This window comes from Rana temporaria, chromosome 3 (assembly GCF_905171775.1).
Source record: "Rana temporaria chromosome 3, aRanTem1.1, whole genome shotgun sequence".
NCBI classification, from domain to species: Eukaryota; Metazoa; Chordata; class Amphibia; order Anura; family Ranidae; genus Rana; species Rana temporaria.
In genome coordinates this window covers 494,459,145-494,483,849 of record NC_053491.1, presented here as the reverse complement: position 1 = coordinate 494,483,849, position 24,705 = coordinate 494,459,145, and the positions used below count along the sequence as shown (strand labels likewise).

Sequence of the window (24,705 nt, the reverse complement as noted above, 5' to 3'; positions counted from 1 at the left end):
CAGCCCCCTCTATTTTTTTGTAAGGGGCCCAGAGATCCCCAGGGAACCCCCCCCCCAATTTGTGGCACCCCCCCACTTCTCAATTCACGGCCCCCCACTTCTCAATTATCCATATTAGCGGCGGCACCCCCCACTTCTCAATTCGCTGCAGCCCCCCCTGCTTCTCAATTTGAGGTGGCAGCGCACCCCCCCCCGGTTCTTTGCTCCAGGGGGCCCATGCCTGAAGCTGTGTAAGGGCCCCCATAATTCCTGATGGTGGCCCTGATTGTGACACATACAAATAAAACAGATCTGGTAACAAGTCACCAAGCGGGAATTATCCTCAGACCGGGAAATCTGTCCTCCAGGGGGCAGGAGAGCGATAGTGAGTATGATGACATGGCGGCTGGTTTTCATTTTATATATTTATAGTAATATATCCAAAATCCACATATCAGAGGAGATCATTTCCCCTACATCACTTCCCCTTTAGGCTCCTCCCACTAGAAGAGCAACCCCTCCCCCGGACATTTATCCAGCATTCTTATAGTGTTTTCAGAGCTTCATAAACACAATGAAGACACATCATAAATGTCAAAGAAGTGTTACTGAGCATTGCTTCCTTCTTCATCATCATCACACGTGTGAGCGAGTCCTAAGGGTTTCTATTCCATCCTATTTCCTGCTTGTTAGGAATATGGAGGGTCATTCCATATGTACAGAGCCTGGTCACTGTTCTACTATAAGGGGAACCCCAAATCCCATGGATGAGATTACAAAGAGAAAGATTCCCTCAGAGAGAGGAGAAGACATGAGAAGAGGACAGGTGATGGAAGATTCTACATGGGTGAGGATGGAGGACACCCAGAGATAGAAGGAGACACTAAGAGACGGGAACAATCACAAGACGTCACATTTCCCCATCACTGCAGATCACACATTTCTCTTACACCAATTCCTGAATTTTACTCTCCGGATTCATCAGAAAGGAAAGAGAATCAGACTTCCATTTATATCCTGAAGAGGAGGAATCTTCTTCTTCTGCTTTGTCCTCTCCCGGACAATCTTTACTGGAAATATTACAATGATGAAATCTGAAAGCCAATAATGAGATAATAATTACCACCAAGAATGTAGGACCTCTGACACCAAGAATAACAATGTAACACCCAACATTTCCCTTCCACATGGCTGCCTTCCCTCTGGCTCTACCGTCTCATACTGGACCTGATGAGGACTTCTCATTGGTGGCTATGAGTGGTCTTTGAAGTCACACTCCAGACAAAACTTAAAGGAGGCCCCTGATATGTATACGGGGTCTCCAGCCTTCCTACACAGGGGTCTCCATTCATCAACAGCTTCTGGAAAATCCTGGAACACCACTTTGGTTCCAGATATAAAATGCAGTCCAGACATTCCCATCTCCGCCCACTTCTGCAGACAATTGGCTCCTCCAATGTTGGGATGATGATGTCACACCCCCTGGCATTATTTCCCTCCCCCACATCTCTGAACACTAAGCTTTCCCTCCAAATGTTCTGTGTGATAAATGGTATAATTGGGGGCAGGGAAAGGGTTAATATGATGTAAATGATGTGATTGGTCCCAGAAGTTGTGTAGAAGGTGATATGTGGGAACCACCATTTAGCTCTGGTTCACACAGCACAACATGAAAGTCGCAGCGACTTCCAGCCTGACTTTTCTCTACAACTTCCCGGCGACCAGGTGTGACTTCAAAGTGACTTTACTGAGAAGCATTCCTATGTGACTTTGATGGATCCGTGTTTATAGCGTGTTTTGTCACACGGCAAAACATGCGTCTGATAACCGTGATTGGGGCGTCATTAACAATCAGGCTGCATTTACATCTGCATGATTCTGAATGCACATCAACCACAGAAATTGTGAGCTTTGCCGCACGTTTCAGAAATGCGATGCGACCGTCCATCACGCTTGTACTGCAAAAATGGCGAGCCAAGCACAACGCATGTTTCCAAAATGTGTGGCAAAGCATGCGTTTTCCTGCAGGTTGCTGTGCGTTCAGAAACATGCAGACGCCAACAAATGGTATCACAAGTGCAATGCGTGTTGCTGCACATTTCTAAATGCACAGAAAAGCATGCGTTTTCTTGCGGGTTGCCGGACAGTTGTAAATGCGTTACCATTCATTCACATCTGTGCATTTCCAACTGCACAGCAACCTGCAAGAAAATACATGCTTTGCTGTGCGTTTCAAAAATGTGCGTCATGTTTGCGCTATTCATTTGCACATTTTTGAATGCATGGCAGACTGCAAAAAACATGCGCTCTGCCATATGTTTCAAAAACGCACAGCAAGGCACATTACACCTGCGTTGTCATTCATTTACATCTGCGCATGTGTGGCGTGCGTTGCTGTGCATTTCATAGACGTATGAAAAAGCGCACATTTTCTGTGTGGGTTCCTCGTATTCAGAAACACACAGATGTGAATGTCGGATAATTATTAATGACCCCCAATCACAGATATCAGACGCATGTTTTGCTGCCAAGATGCATGACACTCCATGACTGAGAAGATTCTTGAGCTACTTTGGGGTGTTTGTTGCATGTCGGGCAGAACATTCCAGTGAATGGGCTCCCTATACACAACGTGTGCTTACACATGAAAAATACACAAATAATGGAGGTGGGAATGTGCGTTTCCGCTACGCTCAGGTGTGACTGGGATGTGATGGGGGAAGATTTTAGGCAGCGAGGATGACCAGGGAGGAGAGGTGAGGGGTAAAGAAGCCTCAGAAGTCGCAGCAAAGTCTTAAAGATTGAGACAAATGTGCGACTTTCTGGGGATTTCACATTGAAGTCTATGGGAGTCGTGCAGCACAAGAATCACCCAAAAGTAGTGCAGGAAGTATTTTCTGTTGTCGCAGTGACTCAAAACGCAGCAATTAAGACAACAGCCAATAAAATCTGTGTTTTCACCTGACCTGCGACTTTACATGGCACCAGAATGTCGCTGGGAAATTGCTGTACTGTGAACCAGGACTTAGGGCTGAGGAAAGCGTGAGATCCCAGGACTTCTAACAAGTGTGGTAGATGGAGAACATGTCTGATAATCTCCATTATACTGTATGCAGGTTCCTGCCCATTCTCTGACCTCAGTTAGGATTTCCTCACACTCACTTACCTGACCACTTGACTCCTGTGTAGGAATGGAGAGAGAAGTTTCCGGCACTCTGGACCCACAGTGAGAGATGAAAAATGTAAAGACTGAAAACTTTCTCTCTTCAAATTCTTCAAGCAATAGATCAGCTGCTTGGAATAATTCCTCTTCATCCACAAGTGATCAGTAAGTGAGTCCCCCAGAGACAAATCTGTACATCCAGACATGACTCTCCTAATGAAGTCCTCATCCTGAGTCTCATACAGACAGAAGATGGTCTGAGTAGAGAAACTCCGATTGTTGCCCTTCATGGCCCATTTTCTCATTGCAGGTTTGGCTCGGAGTGAGATGGGGATTCCTGTGATCTCTGAGAATGTCTTCACCTGATTTTCATTTAAGAGACCAAACAGGAATTTTACAGATAATGATAAATGTGGGTACAATACACTGAGGTCATTGAGTGATTTCCCTTTACAGATCTCGGGGAGGAAAATATGTTTCATAAATCCAAACCAACCATCCATCCCATAATAGAGAGCAGCAAGGAACTCCTGTACACTCAGGTGGATGAAGCTGTAGCAGGTCTGGGTTCCGACGTCCCAATCAAAGATGTTCTCATTCAGAAATACAGACTCCACCTCATCCAGAGAAAGTCCATGTCTTTCTAGATCTTTCTTCTCAAATAAGATTTGTTGGTTCAGAAGTCCCTGATTGGCCAGAGCACACAGCTTCTTCAGACAGGTTTGTTTCCTGCGTACAGACGGCTCCTTCTTGTTGTGATGGGTTAGTAAAATCTGCAGGTAGAGAAGGTAAATTGAAGTCGTCGTATGATACCGAATTAAAGCCAAATATTTTCTTATTTCTTGTTTCATTACAGTGCAGACAATCCAGCATGTGATGGGGACGGCACACATGGTGTACACAACGCCATCGTCTTTTATTATACGGAGAACCTTGTCTGCATCTTCTTTATTTCCATAGAATTTATGGACATATTCCTCCCGATCTTCCCTTGTAAATCCCTGGATTTCCACATTGCGAGAATCATCGATGAATGTGTTAAGTTTCTCCATGGCCAGTGACCTTGTGGTGATGATCAGAGAAGATTCTGGGAGAACCTGTCTCCTGAGCAAGCTTTGGAGAATTATTTCTTTGTGGGTTTCCATAGAAATGTCAGGACAACCCTCAGATTTCCCCTCCAGAGTCCACCTCAGTTCATCAAACCCATCAACTATGATGAGAAGTTTTCTCTGACTTCCAGGATCCTCCAGAATAGACACCAGGTCACCTGAACTCAGTCTGCAGGTTCTGGATAAAAGTCCCACAAGACTTATGTCTCCAGGGATGGTGTTGATTTCTCTACAGCTCAGATAAAACACAAAGTCAAACTTGTCTCGGTAGAGATCCTCAGAGGCCCAGTCCAGCATGATCTTTTTGGAGGTCACTGTTTTCCCAATCCCAGCAGCTCCTTGTAACACAACAATCTTAGGGATGAACCCACATTTATCAGGGTCAAAGAGGGCCGGGATTGTGGTTGGGGGTCTTTTCTCCATGTTCTGTAGATGTCTTCTCCCTGAACTCCTTATTTCTTCTTCTTTTCCCTCTTTATTCTGGGGTCCGATTATCATCGATAACTTGGTGAATCTTTCCTGTAGATGAACAGCCTCCCCCATACAGGAATTATATTCTTTAATCCTCTGGAACTTCTCTTTCTCTCTGTGTTCCTTACTGATGTCTTTATGAGAGAAAGGAGAATATTTTATTCCTCATACACACATGAAATAGCATTTATAAGACAGAGTTGGAAATATTATATTATAACCATAAACCTAAAGAATGGAACCCTAAAAGAAGATATCCCATGAAATACAGGAGGACTGTGGAAGCATCCAAACTATGGATCATTCAGATCAGAGGAGTAACTAGAACCTTCAGAGACCCAGTGCAAGAACCCATGAAGGGTCCCCCTGACTGCTGGGGCCCTTCCCATCAGTCCCATTCCCTTTGCTCTGGTCTCAGGGGCCCTTTCCACTTGTTCCTGTCATAGGGCCCTTTATAAGCCCTGGTTCAGACTGCTGTGACTATCATGTGACTTGCAACACAGTCACATGATAAGTCAAACACATTAATTCCAATGGATGATGTCCTAATAAATGCGACTAAAGTCACAGCAACAAAGAATAAGGTTCCTGCAATACTTTTCTGTGACTTTGGTGTGATTTGAGTGCCATAGACTACAATATTAAATCACAAAATCGCAAGCAAGTCACAAGGAAATTGCAAGCAAGTTGCACAACTTTGGGATCACAGCAGTGTGAACTGAGCCCATGTTCTGCAGTGGCCCCCCTTCCTGCCATCTTGGCCCCCCTACAGTGGCGGAATGTCAGGGTGACCTTTGTGACCCTGGTAGTTCCGCCACTGATCCAGACTACAATAAAACAAAATGTTCACCCAGAAGAGATTTCATATCAGACGTGGATGTCCTACTAACCTGATAATGTTTTCTCATGTGTCGTCTTCTTCAGTTTGGCTGGAAATAAGATCAGGGAAGTGATTAGTCCTGACAAACCTCTGAAATGTATAAAATAATAACTAAGAGAGTTATTAGTGTAGCAGATCCTCCCAGACACCATCATCCCACCAACCCTCTGTAGATTGGAGTCTCTCCTCCTCCAGGTGATGGGCAGGGTCTTTGTCTGCCTGGTAACATCTCAGCACATTGACGTGACATGTGACCATGGTGGGGGGACCAGAAAAGCCCCCAATTCCCTATGCAGGGATTACAGGCACACCCCTAGAATCTGGAGCCTTGACTCCTCTTTCTGATGGAGGTTCAGGTGGATGCATGGGGCACAAGGCTCAGACCCCCGAGCAACAGTCATGAGGGTCTCCCAGGAATACAGATATAAATATGGAGGTTCTGTATAATAGGGAAGTGGCTGTGATTGTATTGCTCTGCCCGGCATGCTGAGTGATGTCATTGTGTTATGGTGACTGACTGTCGGCATCCTGGAGAAGTGTGACTATGCTTCCCTTTTACATTGTTCCTGAACTCTGTAGCCTTTTCCTTCATCCACAATTTTATACCCAAATGTATTTTATTCTGTAAACTCCTCAGTAAAGATTGTTTAACCCCTTAGGCCCCGTACACACGACCGGATCTACCTGCTGGGATTTCTCCGCGGATCAGTTCCAGCAGACAAATCCGGTCGTGTGTACGGCCTAGCGGACATTTTTCGGCAGACATTTGTCCAGCATGCTAAGAAATCTATCCGCTGGAAACCTGTCCGTCGGACTTATCCGGTCGTCTGTACAGACTCACCGGATAAGTCCGACCGATCCCCATCCCTCGCATGCGTCAAAGTGATTTGACGCATGTGTAGAAGTATTTACCTTCCAGGGTCGCGCACGTCGCTGCGTCATCGTCGCGGCGACGGCACGGCCACGTCACCGCGTATGTTTTCCGCGGGGATTTTGATCTGATGGTGTGTACAGCCATCAGATCAAAATCCGGAGGAGAAATGTCCGATGGAAACGGTCCGGCAGACCGTTTTCATCTGATATCCGCTCGTCTGTACAGGGCCTCAGTGACTGAGGGGAAGACAAATGTTAATGCCTGAACACAATTTTGCAACTTTGACCCGTGTTAGTAAATCTGTACCAATCATCCCAACTACATTGTGTATCCAGGAGGATTATACCGCATTTATTTCAGGACTAATTGGGCTTATTTTGGTAACACTGGCACTAAATAGTAAAACAAATGTTAGTTGTGGTTTGTACCCGTAGTACGGCCTAAAAAACATGGCGCATATTTTGCTTTTTTTATCCTACTTTAAAAAAAACTGACACTGATACTAAATTTAGAAAATGATTTTTTTTTTTAATAGAAACCTCCCCAAAATATACCAACCCTGACCTCTAATATGACCTCTGATCTTTGACCCCAAAACTGAACCTGGCACAGACCTGGACCAAATCTTCATCAAGCTATTTTTTCTTTATTAGAAAGAACACAATGGGCCAGATTCAGAAAGGACTTACTGTACGACGGCATAGGCCAGATATGCCGTCGTAAGTCCAAATGTGCGCCGTTGTATCTTTAAGCGTATTCTGGAAACCAGATACGCTTAAATTTGGCCAAGATACGACCAACGTAAGTCTCCTATGCCGTCGTATCTTGGGTGCATATTTACGCTGGCCGCAAGGGGCCCTTCCGTAGACTTACGCGTCGAATATGCAAATGACCTACCGTATTTTTCGCCTTATAAGACGCAGTTTTTCTTCCCCAAAACTGGGGGGGGAAGTTGGTGCGTCTTATAAGGCGAATACACGGTTTCACCTAACCGATCCGCATTCCGCGGAGCACACCGCCGCCATGGCCTTAGGAAAGACCGCGGCTATGGCCTAGCTCCGGAACGATCGGCCATCTTAGTACACCCGGCGCGCTGACGTCATCACTGCTCTGCTCGTGGATCTGTTTATCCCTAGCAGAGCGCACGGCGCGATCTTGCCATGCATGTGGGGGCAATGTTACTGGCTATAATTACTGTGTGGGGGCAATGTTACTGGCTATAATTACTATGTGGGGCAATGTTACTGGCTGTTATTACTATGTGGGGGCAATGTTACTGGCTGTTATTACTATGTGGGGGCAATGTTACTGGCTGTTATTACTATGTGGGGGCAATGTTACTGGCTGTTATTACTATGTGGGGGCAATGTTACTGGCTGTTATTACTATGTGGGGGCAATGTTACTGGCTGTTATTACTATGTGGGGGCAATGTTACTGGCTGTTATTACTATGTGGGGGCAATGTTACTGGCTGTTATTACTATGTGGGGGCAATGTTACTGGCTGTTATTACTATGTGGGGGCAATGTTACTGGCTGTTATTACTATGTGGGGGCAATGTTACTGGCTGTTATTACTATGTGGGGGCAATGTTACTGGCTGCTATTACTAATGTGGGGGCAATGTTACTGGCTGTTATTACTATGTGGGGGCAATGTTACTGGCTATTATTACTATGTGGGGGCAACTGGCTATTACTAATGTGGGGTCAATGTTACTGGCTATTACTAATGTGGGGTCAATGTTACTGGCTATTACTTATGTGGGGGCAATGTTACTGGCTATTACTAATGTGGGGGCAATGTTACTGGCTATTACTAATGTGGAGGCAATGTTACTGGCTATTACTAATGTGGGGGCAATGTTACTGCCTGTTATTACTATGTGGGGGCAATGTTACTGGCTGCTATTACTATGTGGGGGCAATGTTACTGGCTATTATTACTAATGTGGGGGCAATGTTACTGGCTATTACTAATGTGGGGGCAATGTTACTGCCTGTTATTACTATGTGGGGGCAATGTTACTGCCTGTTATTACTATGTGGGGGCAATGTTACTGGCTATTACTAATGTGGAGGCAATGTTACTGCCTGTTATTACTATGTGGGGGCAATGTTACTGGCTGCTATTACTATGTGGGGGCAATGTTACTGGCTATTATTACTAATGTGGGGGCAATGTTACTGGCTATTACTAATGTGGGGGCAATGTTACTGCCTGTTATTACTATGTGGGGGCAATGTTACTGCCTGTTATTACTATGTGGGGGCAATGTTACTGGCTATTATTACTAATGTGGGGGCAATGTTACTGGCTATTACTAATGTGGGGGCAATGTTACTGCCTGTTATTACTATGTGGGGGCAATGTTACTGGCTGCTATTACTATGTGGGGGCAATGTTACTGGCTATTATTACTATGTGGGGGCAATGTTACTGGCTATTACTAATGTGGGGGCCGGAGCGTCTTATATGGCAAAAAATACGGTAGATACGCCGATTCACAAACATACTTGCGCCCTCTACGCCGTTTATGTAAGGCTTACGTCCGGCGTAAAGTTACCCCTGCTATATGAGGCGTAGGTAATGCAAAGTATGGACGTCGGAACAAGCGCAAGTCGTACGTGAATGGGGCTGTGCGTAGGTTACGTTCACGTCACAGGCATTGAGCCGGCGTATCTTAGGGAGTAAATTCGACGTGATACTGAGCATGCGCCGTACGATCGGCGCTTCATTTACATGGGGTCACGATTCATTTCAATACAACAGGCCCCCTACCAGCCTACTTTGAATTAGGCGGGCTTACACTGGCCCATTTTCGCTATGCCGACGTAACTTAGGGAGCAAGTGCTTTGTGAATACTGGCCTTGCCTCACTATGTTACGTCAGCGTAGTGCAAATGGGATGCGCTACGCCGGCCAAAAGATACGCCATTGTATCTGAATCTGGCCCATAGTATTATATAATATATCCTGTATGTATACAATGTATTATATAATATATCCTGTATGTATACAATGTATTATATAATGTATCCTGTATGTATACAATGTATTATATAATAGATCCTGTATGTATACAATGTATTATATAATAGATCCTGTATGTATACAATGTATTATATAATAGGACCTGTATGTATACAATGTATTATATAATAGATCCTGTATGTATACAATGTATTATATAATATATCCTGTATGTATACAATGTATTATATAATAGATCCTGTATGTATACAATGTATTATATAATGGATCCTGTATGTATACAATGTATTATATAATATCTCCTGTATGTATACAATGTATTATATAATATATCCTGTATGTATACAATGTATTATATAATATCTCCTGTATGTATACAATGTATTATATAATGGATCCTGTATGTATACAATGTATTATATAATGGATCCTGTATGTATACAATGCATTATATAATATATCCTGTATGTATACAATGTATTATATAATGGATCCTGTATGTATACAATGCATTATATAATATATCCTGTATGTATACAATGTATTATATAATAGACCCTGTATGTATACAATGTATTATATAATGTATCCTGTATGTATACAATGTATTATATAATATACCCTGTATGTATACAATGTATTATATAATAGATCCTGTATGTATACAATGTATTATATAATATATCCTGTATGTATACAATGTATTATATAATATATCCTGTATGTATACAATGTATTATATAATATATCCTGTATGTATACAATGTATTATATAATGGATCCTATATGTATACAATGTATTATATAATGGATCCTGTATGTATACAATGTATTATATAATAGATCCTGTATGTATACATTGTATTATATAATATATCCTGTATGTATACAATGTATTATATAATATATCCTGTATGTATACAATGTATTATATAATGTATCCTGTATGTATACAATGTATTATATACTAGATCCTGTATGTATACAATGTATTATATAATATATCCTGTATGTATACAATGTATTATATAATATATCCTGTATGTATACAATGTATTATATAATAGATCCTGTATGTATACAATGTATTATATAATATACCCTGTATGTGTTGAATGGGGGAGAGAGGGGACAATTTTGACACGTGTCATGTGATATGTCAAAAGTCTCCTTCTTCCAGGCGCTTTGTTCCCAATATACAAGACTCAGGTTTTCTTCCAAATAGTACAAACTTTTATTCTTCCGTGATAAACAGTCAATGCTTACATAGTTACAGCTGGAAACACATGGCAAAATGGTATTCAGAAGGTTACAGATGGAGGAAATATATGATGGTACATCTTCTGCTGGGAGAGGTCCCTTCCAGAAGGGTCGGGTTTCCTACCCCCATCTCTCTCCAGGGTCAGATGACCCCTGAGGTCCTTCCTAGCTACTCACACCACATGAGTTCTTATACTGTTTTAAAAGCCAAGCTAAGCATATTTACATTTAGACTAGCTCCAATAAAGGTGGCAAGCTTCTGTCACAAACGTAACACCCACTTGAGTATACAGTGTGGATTGAAAGTTTGGGCACCTCAGGTAAAAATGTGTATTAATGTGCATAACGAAGCCAAGGAAAGATGGAAAAATCTCCAAAAGGCATCAAATTACAGATTAGACATTCTTATAATAATATGTCAAAAAAAGTTACATTTTATTTCCATCATTTACACTTTCAAAATTACAGAAATCAAAAAAATGGCGTCTGCAAAAGTTTGGGCACCCTGCAGAGTTAATATCTTGTACTGCCCCCTTTGGCAAGTATCACGGCTTGTAAATGCTTTTTGTAGCCAGCCAAGAGTCTTTCAATTCTTGTTTGAGGGATCTTTGCCCATTCTTCCTTACAAAAGTCTTCCAGTTCTTTGAGATCTCTGGGCTGTCTGTCACGCACTGCTCTTTTATGGTCTATCCATAGATTTTCAATTATGTTGAGGTCAGGAGATTGTGAAGGCCATGGCAAAACCTTCAGTTTACGCCTCTTGATGTAATCCCCTGTGGATTTTGAGGTGTGTTTAGGATCATTGGGCCAGATCCACAAAAGAGATACTCCGACTTAACTGCTGTTCAGTCTGTGTGTAACTTTGGAAACGATCCTCAAAAGGCTTTTTCCAAAGTTAGGCAGAAGATACGGCATGTGTAATTGAATTACACTGCCGAATCTTAGGATGCAGTACCGCATCCGCCGCTGGGGGCATTTCGAGTCGAATTGCTGTTTCTAGTATGCAAATTAGCACTTAAGGCGATCCACAAAGCTTTCCAGCTTCCTTTTTGCGCCGTAAGTGTTATTTTGCAAGTGTAAAATTAGGGCTCGTTCTACAAAGTGTAAACTAGTCACACCTTGTAAAAGCCCATTCCAGCGACGGCATTTGGTATGCTTTCCCGAGGGAGAACTCCACGGCAATTTGTAAAAACAAAACCGGCATGGGTTCCCCCCCAGGAGCATACCAGGCCCTTAGGTCTGGTATGGGTTGTAAGGGGACCCCCCCTACGCCGAAAAATCGACGTAGGGGGTCCCCCTACAATACATACCAGACCCGTATCCAAAGCACGCTACCCGGCCGGTCAGGAATGGGAGTGCGGACGAGCGAGCGTCCCCCCCCCCCTCCTGGGCCGTGCCAGGCCGCATGCCCTCAACATGGGGGGGTTGGGTGCTCTGGGGCAGGGGGGCGCACTGCGGGCCCCCCCACCCCAGAGCACCCTGTCCCCATGTTGATGAGGACAGGACCTCTTCCCGACAACCCTTGCCATTGGTTGTCGGGGTCTGCGGGCGGGGGCTTATCGGAATCTGGGAGTCCCCTCAAATTAGGGGGCCCCCAGATACCGGCTCCCCACCCTAAGTGAATGGATATGGGGTACATCGTACCCCTACCCATTCACCTGTAGGCAAAAAGTTAAAGTTAGTAAACACACAACACAAGGGTTTTTAAAATATTTTATTATTCTGCTCCGGATGCCCCCCCTGTCTTCGTTATTAGCTCAATTAGCAGGGGGGGCTTCTTCTTCCGCTCTCCGGGGGTCTTCCACTCTCCGGGGGTCTTCTCCGCTCTCCGGGGGGGCTTCTCCGGACTCCGGGGGGCTTCTTCCATCTTCTCCCCTCTTCCGCTGTTGACTCGGCGAACCCCGGTTCTTCTGCAGCTCTCCGGTGCCTTCTTCTTCAGCGCTGGCTGCCTGCTATGTTTGTGTGTTAGCTCAATTACTAACAGGCAGCCAGCGCGGTCTTCTGTGGCGTCAGGGTCTTGTCTTCTGTTCTTCTCCCCTCTTCCGATGTTGCCTCGTCGCCTGTTGTCACTGCAATGATGGAAGCGCGCCTTGCATCCCATTTATATAGGCATCACCGTCCCATCATGCTCCGGCAGGTACCCACGTGGTGGGTGCCTACCCACGTGCACCCACCACGTGGGTACCTACCGGAGCATGATGGGACGGTGATGCCTATATAAATGGGATGCAAGGCGCACTTCCATCATTACAGCGACAACAGGCGACGAGGCAACATCGGAAGAAAGGAAGAGAAGACCCTGACGCCACAGAAGACCGCGCTGGCTGCCTGTTACTAATTGAGCTAACACACAAACATAGCAGGCAGCCAGCGCTGAAGAAGAAGGCACCGGACATCTGCAGAAGAACCGGGGTTCGCCGAGTCAACAGCGGAAGAGGGGAGAAGATGGAAGAAGCCCCCCGGAGTCCGGAGAAGCCCCCCCCGGAGTCCGGAGAAGCCCCCCCCGGAGTCCGGAGAAGCCCCCCCCGGAGTCCGGAGAAGCCCCCCCGGAGTCCGGAGAAGCCCCCCCGGAGAGCGGAGAAGACCCCCGGAGAGTGGAAGACCCCCGGAGAGCGGAAGAAGAAGCCCCCCCTGGTAATTGAGCTAATAACGAAGACAGGGGGGGCATCCGGAGCAGAATAATAAAATATTTTAAAAAGCCTTGTGTTGTGTGTTTACTAACTAACTTTTTGCCTACAGGTGAATGGATAGGGGTACGATGTACCCCATATCCATTCACTTAGGGTGGGGGGCCGGTATCTGGGGGCCCCCTTATTTGAGGGGACTCCCAGATTCCGATAAGCCCCCGCCCGCAGACCCCGACAACCAACGGCAAGGGTTGTCGGGAAGAGGTCCTGTCCTCATCAACATGGGGACAGGGTGCTCTGGGGTGGGGGGGCCCGCAGTGCGCCCCCCTGCCCCAGAGCACCCAACCCCCCCATGTTGAGGGCATGCGGCCTGGCACGGCTCAGGAGGGGGGGGGGGCGCTCGCTCGTCCCCACTCCCATTCCTGACCGGCCGGGTAGCGTGCTTTGGATACGGGTCTGGTATGGATTGTAGGGGGACCCCCTACGTCGATTTTTCGCCGTAGGGGGGTCTCCTTACAACCCATACCAGACCTAAGGGCCTGGTATGCTCCTGGGGGGGAACCCATGCCGGTTTTTTCTTTGAAAATTGGCATGGAGTTCTCCCTCTCAGGAATGCATGCCGAGCGACGCTGTAATTTTTTTTTTTTTTTTCCCGATGCAACTTTTTTAAGCCGTCGCGATCCTCAAAACTCGGCGTAACGTAACTTCGCGCATGCACAGTACGGCCGGCGCGGGAGCGCGCCTCATTTAAATGGGACTCGCCCCATTTGAATAGGAACGCCTTGCGCCGGCGGAATTTTAGTTACACAGCCTGAAATTTCTAGATAAGTGCTTTGTGGATCAGGCACTTAGGTAGAAACTTTAAGGCAGTGTAACTTAAATGGGATTTTTTAAGTTACGCCAGGTTTTTGTGGATCTGGCCCATTATCCATTTGTAGAAGCCATCCTCTCTTTAACTTCATCTTTTTCACAGATGGCATCAAGTTACCATCCAAAATTTGCTGAAATTTTATTGAATCAATTTTCCCTTCTACTCGTGAAATGTTCTCTGTGCAACTGGCTGCAATACAACCCCAAAGCATGATTGATCCACCCCCATGCTTCACAGTTGGACAGAGGTTATTTTCATTAAATCCTGTGCCCTTTCTTCTCCAAACGTACCTTTGCTCATTCCGGCCAAAAAATTATATTCTAACCTCATCGGTTCACAGAACTTGTTTCCAAAATGCATCAGGCTTGTCTTTATGTTCATTTGCAAAGTTCAAACACTGATTTTTGTGGTGAGGACGTAAAAGAGGTTTTCTTCTGATGACTCTTCCATGAAGACCATATTTGTACAAGTATTTCTTTATAGTGGAATAGTGTACCACAACTCCAGTGTCTGCCAGATCTTTCTGGGGGGATCGTGCAGTCAAACGTGGGTTTTGAATTGCTTTTCTCACAATCCTGCGAGCTGTTCTGTCTGATATTTTTCTTGGTCTTCCAGATCTTGCTTTACCTTCCACTGTTCCTGATGACTGCCATTTCTTAAAGCGGAGGTTCACCCGCACATGACACTTTTTCCCCTTAGATGGATGCTCGTTTTCTCTAGGGGAATCGGCTAGTTGTTTTAAAATATGATCCGTACTTACCGTTTACAAGATGCATCTTCTCCGCCGCTTCCGGGTATGGGCTGCGGGACTGGGCGTTCCTATTTTGATTGACAGTCTTCCGAGAGGCTTCCGACGGTCGCATCCATCGCGTCACGATTTTCCAAAAGAAGCCGAACGTCGGTGCGCAGGCGCAGTATAGAGCCGCACCGACGTTCGGCTTCTTTCGGCTACTAGTGACGCGATGGATGCGACCGTCGGAAGCCTCTCGGAAGACTGTCAATCAAGAAGGAACGCCCGCTCCCGAAGAACCATACCCGGAAGCGACGGAGACGATGCATCTCGAAAACGGTAAGTACGGCTCATATTTTAAAACAACTAGCCGATTCCCCTAGACAAAACGAGCAATCAATATAAGGGGAAAAGAAAAGAAAAAAAACATAATTGGGTGAACTCCCGCTTTAATTACATTCCGAGGAACAGAGGATATTGACATCTGAAAACGCTTTGCTATCTTCTTATAGCTTCTCCAGCTTTGTGAGCGACAACTATTTTCACTTTCACTTTTCTAGACAACTGCTTAGAAGAACCCATGGTGCTGATTGTTGGGGGAGGGTCAGATGAGTCTGGGCATTTAAAACCTTTGAGATTGACATCACCTCGTCTTCCCAGACGATGATTGAGAACAATCCATGACACTGGCAGGTCTCAGCTTTGCAAAGGGGCCAGTGCATGCTAGAAATTCTGCAGGGTGCCCAAACTTTTGCAGACGCCATTTTTTTGTTTTCTGTAATCTTGAAAGTGTAAATGATGGAAATAAAATATAACTTTTTTTGACATATTATAAGAATGTCTAATCTGTAATTTGATGCCTTTTGGAGATTTTTCCATCTTTCCTTGGCTTCGTTATGCACATCAATACAAATTTTTACTTGGGGTGCCTAAACTTTCGATCCCCATGGTAAGTAACATATCTCCATCTACTGTCTTGACGTAGATCTCCAAAAATACATGTAACCTACAACAGATGGCATTTCTCTGTCCTCAGCAAACCTTCCAAATGAACATGTTTAACCAGCGATTCAGAAATGTTCATCACATAAAATAATAATAATTTCAAAATCTAACAGTATGCATACAAATGTATTATATAATATATCCTGTATGTATACAATGTATTATATAATATATCCTGTATGCATACAAATGTATTATATAATATATCCTGTATGTATACAATGTATTATATAATGGATCCTATATGTATACAATGTATTATATAATGGATCCTGTATGTATACAATGTATTATATAATATATCCTGTATGTATACAATGTATTATATAATATATCCTGTATGTATACAATGTATTATATAATATATCCTGTATGTATACAATGTATTATATAATATATCCTGTATGTATACAATGTATTATATAATATCTCCTGTATGTATACAATGTATTATATAATATCTCCTGTATGTATACAAATGTATTATATAATATATCCTGTATGTATACAATGTATTATATAATATATCCTGTATGTATACAATGTATTATATAATATATCCTGTATGTATACAATGTATTATATAATATATCCTGTATGTATACAATGTATTATATAATGTATCCTGTATGTATACAATGTATTATATAATGGATCCTGTATGTATACAATGTATTATATAATGGATCCTGTATGTATACAATGTATTATATAATGGATCCTGTATGTATACAATGTATTATATAATAGATCCTGTATGTATACAATGTATTATATAATATATCCTGTATGTATACAATGTATTATATAATGGATCCTGTATGTATACAATGTATTATATAATGTATCCTGTATGTATACAATGTATTATATAATGTATCCTGTATGTATACAATGTATTATATAATAGATCCTGTATGTATACAATGTATTATATAATAGACCCTGTATGTATACAATGTATTATATAATAGATCCTGTATGTATACAATGTATTATATAATATATCCTGTATGTATACAATGTATTATATAATAGATCCTGTATGTATACAATGTATTATATAATAGATCCTGTATGTATACAATGTATTATATAATGGATCCTGTATGTATACAATGTATTATATAATATATCCTGTATGTATACAATGTATTATATAATAGATCCTGTATGTATACAATGTATTATATAATAGATCCTGTATGTATACAATGTATTATAGAATGTATCCTGTATGTATACAATGTATTATAGAAGGTATCCTGTATGTATACAATGTATTATATAATATATCCTGTATGTATACAATGTAGTATATAATATATCCTGTATGTATACAATGTATTATATAATAGATCCTGTATGTATACAATGTATTATATAATAGATCCTGTATGTATACAATGTATTATATAATAGATCCTGTATGTATACAATGTATTATATAATGGATCCTGTATGTATACAATGTAGTATATAATAGATCCTGTATGTATACAATGTATTATATAATAGATCCTGTATGTATACAATGTATTATATAATAGATCCTGTATGTATACAATGTATTATATAATATATCCTGTATGTATACAATGTATTATATAATAGATCCTGTATGTATACAATGTATTATATAATAGATCCTGTATGTATACAATGTATTATATAATAGATCCTGTATGTATACAATGTATTATAGAATGTATCCTGTATGTATACAATGTATTATATAATAGATCCTGTATGTATACAATGTATCTTTCTCTCCATTTAGAAAATAAATAAAACAGAGGTTGGGCTGCACAGAGACTCATTACTATGATTGCCAATCAGAGGATATCACAGTGATCATGTGACAGGGAACCGGGAGTCCTGGGTCCCGATCATTAGTACGATCCCCGGGGCCCTTAGTGAGATCCCAGTCTCTGTGCAGCACGCTCCCAGCACAAAGAGAGGTACGCATATATGTGGCCCCCAGGATAAAGATCCCCTTCCATGAGGCCCCATATGTACGTACTGTCGGTGGGAAGGGGTTCATCCAGTTGGAAGCTCCTGATTGGTCCCTGGCTTTCTCTGGATGACATTCCTAGTTCTTCCTCACACAGATATTGATCAGGAATTGGTAGGAAATGGTCATTATAGATGGGAACTCACCATGTTCTGCTCTCCTCTTCCGGAGGTCATCTGCGGGTCCCATCAGACTGATCAGTGTAAAGACAAGAATGGTGACATCCAGAGCCCCTTCTTCTCCATATGTGACTATCAGGAGGTCCTTGGTGGTGATCCTGTCTGCATTTTCTAGTTTTCCTTGGGGGATGGGACGTTTATCTTCATAGGAGAAATCAGACAATTTGTTCCTAAATCTCTTGAAGTCACTTCCTTTCAGATCCTCCAGAGAATATATGATAAGATCCCCGGGGGTTTGTGGGACCTTTCCCAGGACACCAGGAGCCGACCCTGCAGAGAGGACAATCAGCAACCATAAACATTCATCCTGATTGGAGGATTTCTGACACATGACAGCAGATAAGTCTGTACTGGGGGCCGGCAATGCTATAAAGAGCATATAGAAGGGAAAGGAAAATATCCCCCAATATATCTATATGTACATTATCCTATGGAGGGATTGGGTTCCCTGTGATAATCTCACATGATTGCCTCCATAGTGGTAAGTTACCCCTCAGATGGAGGAATATTGGGAGGTCTATATATAAAATAAATCACCTTCCTGAATTGTCCCTATAATGTGTCTAATATGTTTATTTCCTATGATCATCAGCTCCATCTAGTGGTCATAATACCATATCTTACTGGTTGAGGTATTAAAAGAAAATATTGTATTATGAGCTGATGATCATAGGAAGTAAATCTATCAGACAAATTACGGGGCTTATCAGTGACGGCTGTGCAACTGACACAAACCCATAGTAATTATTTTATATATTATATTTTTATTATAATTATATTATATACAGACCTCTTAATGAATATGTATGGATGACCATTTTAAACATGTTTATTGATTGTTTCATTGTAAACGAAAAGAAAATAATAAAACCTTTAAAAATCCTTCCCCCTGAATAATGATGAGTCTGATCCGCGTGAACTAAGAACTCTGATCCCCTAAATCTCCCAGCAGTATGTGTCATGTGACACGGGGGTGTGTTCTCCTTAGGATTATAGACAAAGGATTCCCCCGACCAATACACAAATCACCATAAAATTTGGGGTCCTCCAGTCATTATGGGGTCACTGGACCATCTCAGAAGATCATTTCCATCAATGATAAATAAAATCTGAAGACACGGGAATGTGATGGTGGAATTGATGAAGCTCCTGAACTCTTCTAATGGGAGGACTGACCCGATGTCTACAGGAAATGTCCAGACTACGGAGACATAAGACGTCCTATCATCTAATTCCAATCTCTGGAGATGTGAGATGGAGGAAAACATTGGAAAGGATTGTCAGGATCGGCAGTCATACCTTGTGAGAAAGAGGAGGAAGAGGTCGCCATGACATCAGAAGATGACCCGAGATGACATCACCTGGAAGGAGCACAAACAATAATAAACTCATTTGTAGTGAGATGAATGGAACCAATAAGGAGGATTCTGTTCCCTTATGTGGATAACAATTGGCTGACTGGTTGTCCAATCAGAATAGATTAGAATTGGATAGGCTTCTGTCATTTACAACCCATAACTATGAGGGTCAATCAGAACCTTCATCCCGGCATTCATCTGATTGATATATCGGGGTCACAAAGGAATCTTACCCTGTTTGGGGCCACAATTTATACAGACTCGTATTTCTAGGTGTCACCTCCACAAATCTGTGCCATTCATAGCCAAGACCGGTACTAATCATCACCAAAGTATCAGCCAATAAGATGTCTACAGAGAGGTCAGGTGATAGAAAGGAGAAGTCCCCAAAATGGAAGGCGTGTGATCAGCAGAGACCTCCATTCACTAATAAGATGTTTCCAAGAGGATTCTTCAGGAAGGTCGCTATTTATTCATCATAAAAACAGGTTAAAACACAAACAACACATTGCGTGGCTCTTTAGTGGCCACTTTGTCAGGGAAAGGTGTACAGTACACTTTAATGGGTGGGATCTGTGTGTGACCTTCAGACCAGACTATACTCAGTGGCGTAGTGTGGGTTGTCAGCACCCGGGGCAAGGCAAATAATTTGAACCCCCCGTGGACTTTTAGCTCTCTCCGAGTCCCTTCAAATACAATAGTAATGACCAACCTGATACCTATACTGACCACTATACTATACTGTCCACTGTACTACACTATACTGTCCACTACACTAACCACTATACTATCCACTACACTACACTGACCACTATACTATACTGTCCACTACACTAACCACTATACTATCCATTACACTACACTGACCACTACACTAACCACTAAACTATACTGTCCACTACACTTTACTGACCACTATACTATAATATCCACTACACTACACTGACCACTATACTATACTATCCACTACACTACACTAACCACTATACTATACTATCCACTACACTATACTAACCCCTATACTATCCACTATCCTATACCGCCCGCTACACTACACTGACCACTATACTATACTGACCACTATACTATACTATCCACTACACTACACTGAACACTATACTATCCACTACACTATTTTTCCACTACACTGACCACTATACTGAACACTACACTATACTGAGAACTAAACTGAGAACTACACTACACTGACCACTATACTGTCCACTACACTACACTGACCAATATACTGTCCTGCCTACAGTAACTCTCTATCTGCCCATCTCTCTCTCTCTCTTTGCCTCTGTCTCTCTCAATTTGCCTTTGCCTCTGTCTCTCTTTGCCTCTGCCTCTCTCTCTCTCTCTGCCTCTGCCTCTCTCTGCCTCTGCCCCTCTCTCTTTGCCTCTGCCTCTCTCTCTCTCTTTGCCTCTGTCTCTCTAAATTTGCCTTTGCCTCTGCCTCTCTCTCTGCCTCTGCCTCTCTCTCTTTGCCTCTGCCTCTCTCTCTCTCTCTTTGCCTCTGCCTCTCTCTCTCTTTGCCTCTGCCTCTCTCTCTCTCTCTCTCTCTCTTTGCCTCTGCCTCTATCTCTCTCTTTGCCTCTGCCTCTATCTCTCTCTTTGCCTCTGCCTCTCTCTCTCTCTCTCTTTGCCTCTGCCTCTCTCTCTCTTTGCCTCTGCCTCTCTTTGCCTCTGCCTCTCTCTCTCTTTGCCTCTGCCTCTCTCTCCATCTCTTTGCCTCTGCCTCTCTCTCCATCTCTTTGCCTCTGCCTCTCTCTCCATCTCTTTGCCTCTGCCTCTCTCCATCTCTCTCTCCCTGTGTCTCCCTCTCCATGTGTCTCTCTCTCCATGTGTCTCTCTCTCTCCCTGTGTGTGTCTCTCTCTCTCTCTATCTCTGTGTGTGTCTCTCTCTGTGTGTGTCTCTCTCTGCCGCTCCGTTTCTGTGTCTCTCTCTCTGCCACTCTGTGTCTCTCTCTCTGCCGGTCTGCATCTCCCCCAGTCCGTGTTCCTCCTCACCTGGCTGCTGCTTGTCCTGTATCTGCATCATGACATCAGGGTCTGGAGGATAGGAGGAGGCGGCCGCCATGTTGGTTCAGTGTCCGGCGCACTGTGATTGGGGGTATGGAGGTCATGTGCAGAGGCAGGAGTTAAGGATCACAGAAAGGCCAGCCCCACGCCGCACATGACCCCCACGGCCCAATCACAGGGTGCCAGACATTGAAAGATGGCGGCCGAAGCTTCGGGCGGCCGGGAACACAGGAAATTAAATTTAGGACACAGGCAGTGTGACACACACTGGCTTGAAATTGTGCCCCCCTATATATCGCGCCCGGGGCCACGGTCCCCCCTGCACCCCCCACGCTATGCCACTGACTATACTGTACAGTATACTGATATCTCAGGTTTTTCTGATATTGATTGATAATTATTCATATGAATTCTGAAGGAGATATGAAGAATAATCTTCTGATGAGCCACAGATTACAAATGTTATAAAAATAAGAAGATCCTGAGAGTCGTCTGTGAAAGGAAAGTTTTCATACAGAGCAATTAGTTACGAGGACACATTTATTCCAGCAGACAATGTGTTATAATGGTCCTCACACAACACCGGGATAAAGAGGAATTATTTTTATATTAGATATTTATTATTAAGTCCAGGAAAAGAAATACAAAAGAGTGCGGTAACAAAGTGTGACATAAGAAGAAAGTCATGTAGGAGGAGGAAGAAGGAAAGTGTTCAGTACACATCTCTTGTGTATCGCTTCCATATTCACAAACCTCAATGAGAAGAATATTATATGTAAACAAAAATTCGAACGGCCCTTCCTAGAAAACTCAGCGCTTATGGAGTCAGATAGCACTTATAGAAAAAATCTATAAAGGTGTAAATATATAGAGAGAGAGAAATGTGCGGATCTACAACGCACCTCCCTCGATTATCACACATTTTCTGGTGACAGCTGGAGCTGCTACTGTATCCTATCCACAGACAGGTTTAAACATAAAAAACACAACACATATAAAACAATATATATTAAGCAGCGCTCCTAAATGGAATTAAATAGCATATGAAAGTCCAAAGTATTCAAAAGAAAATATCCAGGGAAAAATCCCAAAGATGATCCGTGATTAAGAAGAAAGAAAAGTGTCTCCTGCGAACCAGAGCCAATACTGTCCTTCTATTACCAACACCACCTCTCGTGAGATAGGCAGGGAAAACTCTTACCAGACAGCGCTGGAATGTGAGCGTTGTATAATCACAATAATCACAGCAATAGGTGTTTGAAATGTTTGGAGTCCAATCCTCTTAAGCCAAAGCTCCCATATAAGGAAGAAGACAAATAGTGGCACATAGCATAATTCCGTTTGGTATTTAATATTTAAAATGCAAAAAAGATTGGAAATGCACTTACAATCTTTCAAATTGAAACAGGCAACACATCATATAAGTGGCTCATCACAGCCTCAGGTCACGGGCACTCAGGACGACGTCCACCGATTCCCTCTGTTTGTTAGCCCCACTAGCACATGCCAGTGCCGATCGGCGAAATGACGTCACTCTGATAGACAGTCGTTCTAACCAACCCAGACACGTTTCGTCATACACTTGGAATCAAAAAATGGATAGATAATATAGACTGTAATGGTCACCACCGTTTACGACCTTCCATCCCATCCAAGACAGCTTATCGACACTCCACAATCAGGCAAACGAACACGACCCATAAGAATTCCCCCCAGACATGAGACATACAGCTCTGTGCTTCTGGTTTCAAATGTAATGACCCTTTAATGGTTTCTTCTCAGTTTTTTATGCAGTTACAATCATGTGACAGTATTCAAAGGGACAATGAGATCTCCACCCCCCTAATCACACACCAAGGCTAATTACTAAACATTCTAGACGTGTCGGCACCGGCCTATAATTATCTAATCACTGCACATTCCTTCATTAACAGCATAACAAACAAAACACCATCACACACTGAGTTCCCTAGACAGACGTTCCGTCTCCGCATACAGCTTGACACCTATTCATACCTCTGAGCATCAATAGGCTTTAGACAGTGTTCCATCCCACACCAAAAACAGTATTTAGCATACATAATTAGAGGTCTGGGAGCAGACCTGGATTAACACCTTTACAGCCTTACACAATGGTTAATGAAATGTCTAGGGGTAGATGCAATTAACACCTTTCAAAAGAATGTGTCCCCCCATTGAATAGCCAACAACTTGTGATATCTCAAGACATCCTGCAAACATGAATTATGATTAATGTCCCATCTCATGTAATACATGAATTATGATTAGCCACCCTATGCCCAAAAGGGGCACAGGGTGAACTTAGACCCAAGAGTTCTTAGGGCCGCTGGCACAGGAGTATCCCCCATCCCTCAAAAGTCTCTGGGTGTCACGGGTCATCCTGTTACATAGACTACAAGCCCTACTATTATAAAATATATGAGTATACAACCGCATATATCATCAACATAAAACAAACCCCTTATATATTAAATTTAAAATGAAATGTAAAAATAAGATAAATCTAGATATAATAGCTAAATATAATGGCTAAATATAAGTAAGATTGCTAATAACTATAAAGACCTATACCTGCAACAAATCATCATTAAATGTCATTATTAAAACACCTATATATGCAATTAATAAAAAATACTAATGATCACTAATAAAACAATTTACGTCTAACTCCACATTCATCCCCTTCGGAGTTAGCGTATCCATAAAAAATATCCATTGTGTTTCTCTCTTCGATATTTCTCTTATTAAATTAGATCCTCTCCACTTAGGGTGAACACAATCAATTCCCCAAAACTTCAAACATGAGGGGTCTTGGTTATGATAATTCTTGAAGTGTAGGGAAACACTGTGATATTTGAATCCTATTTCAATATTATGTAGGTGCTCTGCTATACGTATTCTTAATTTTCTCTTGGTGCGACCTACATACATGAGATTGCATGGGCATTGTAGCACATACACAACATGCGTAGTATTACACGTGATGAGTTCAGTGATATTGCAAGATTTATTATTTCCTGTAGATACAAATTCTGACAGGCCTCTAATAGGATTATTAACCACTTAACCCCCGGACCATATTGCTGGTCAAAGACCAGAGCACTTTTTGCGATTCGGCACTCCCAAACAAAATTGGCGTCCTTTTTTTC

At 42.7% G+C, this 24,705-nt stretch overlaps 1 protein-coding gene across 1 annotated transcript in view; it reads right to left on the bottom strand.

Annotated features, from left to right (window-relative positions):
* Positions 1 to 325: 325 nt before the first annotated feature.
* The window catches only part of LOC120933833 (NACHT, LRR and PYD domains-containing protein 3-like), a 187,452-nt gene continuing 163,072 nt past the window's right edge, over positions 326 to 24,705 (bottom strand). Inside the window, exon 6 of the mRNA XM_040347238.1 lies at positions 326 to 1,073. Coding sequence (XP_040203172.1) covers positions 926 to 1,073 — 148 coding nt within the window. The 3' untranslated portion in view covers positions 326 to 925. The remainder of the gene's footprint in view (positions 1,074 to 24,705) is intronic.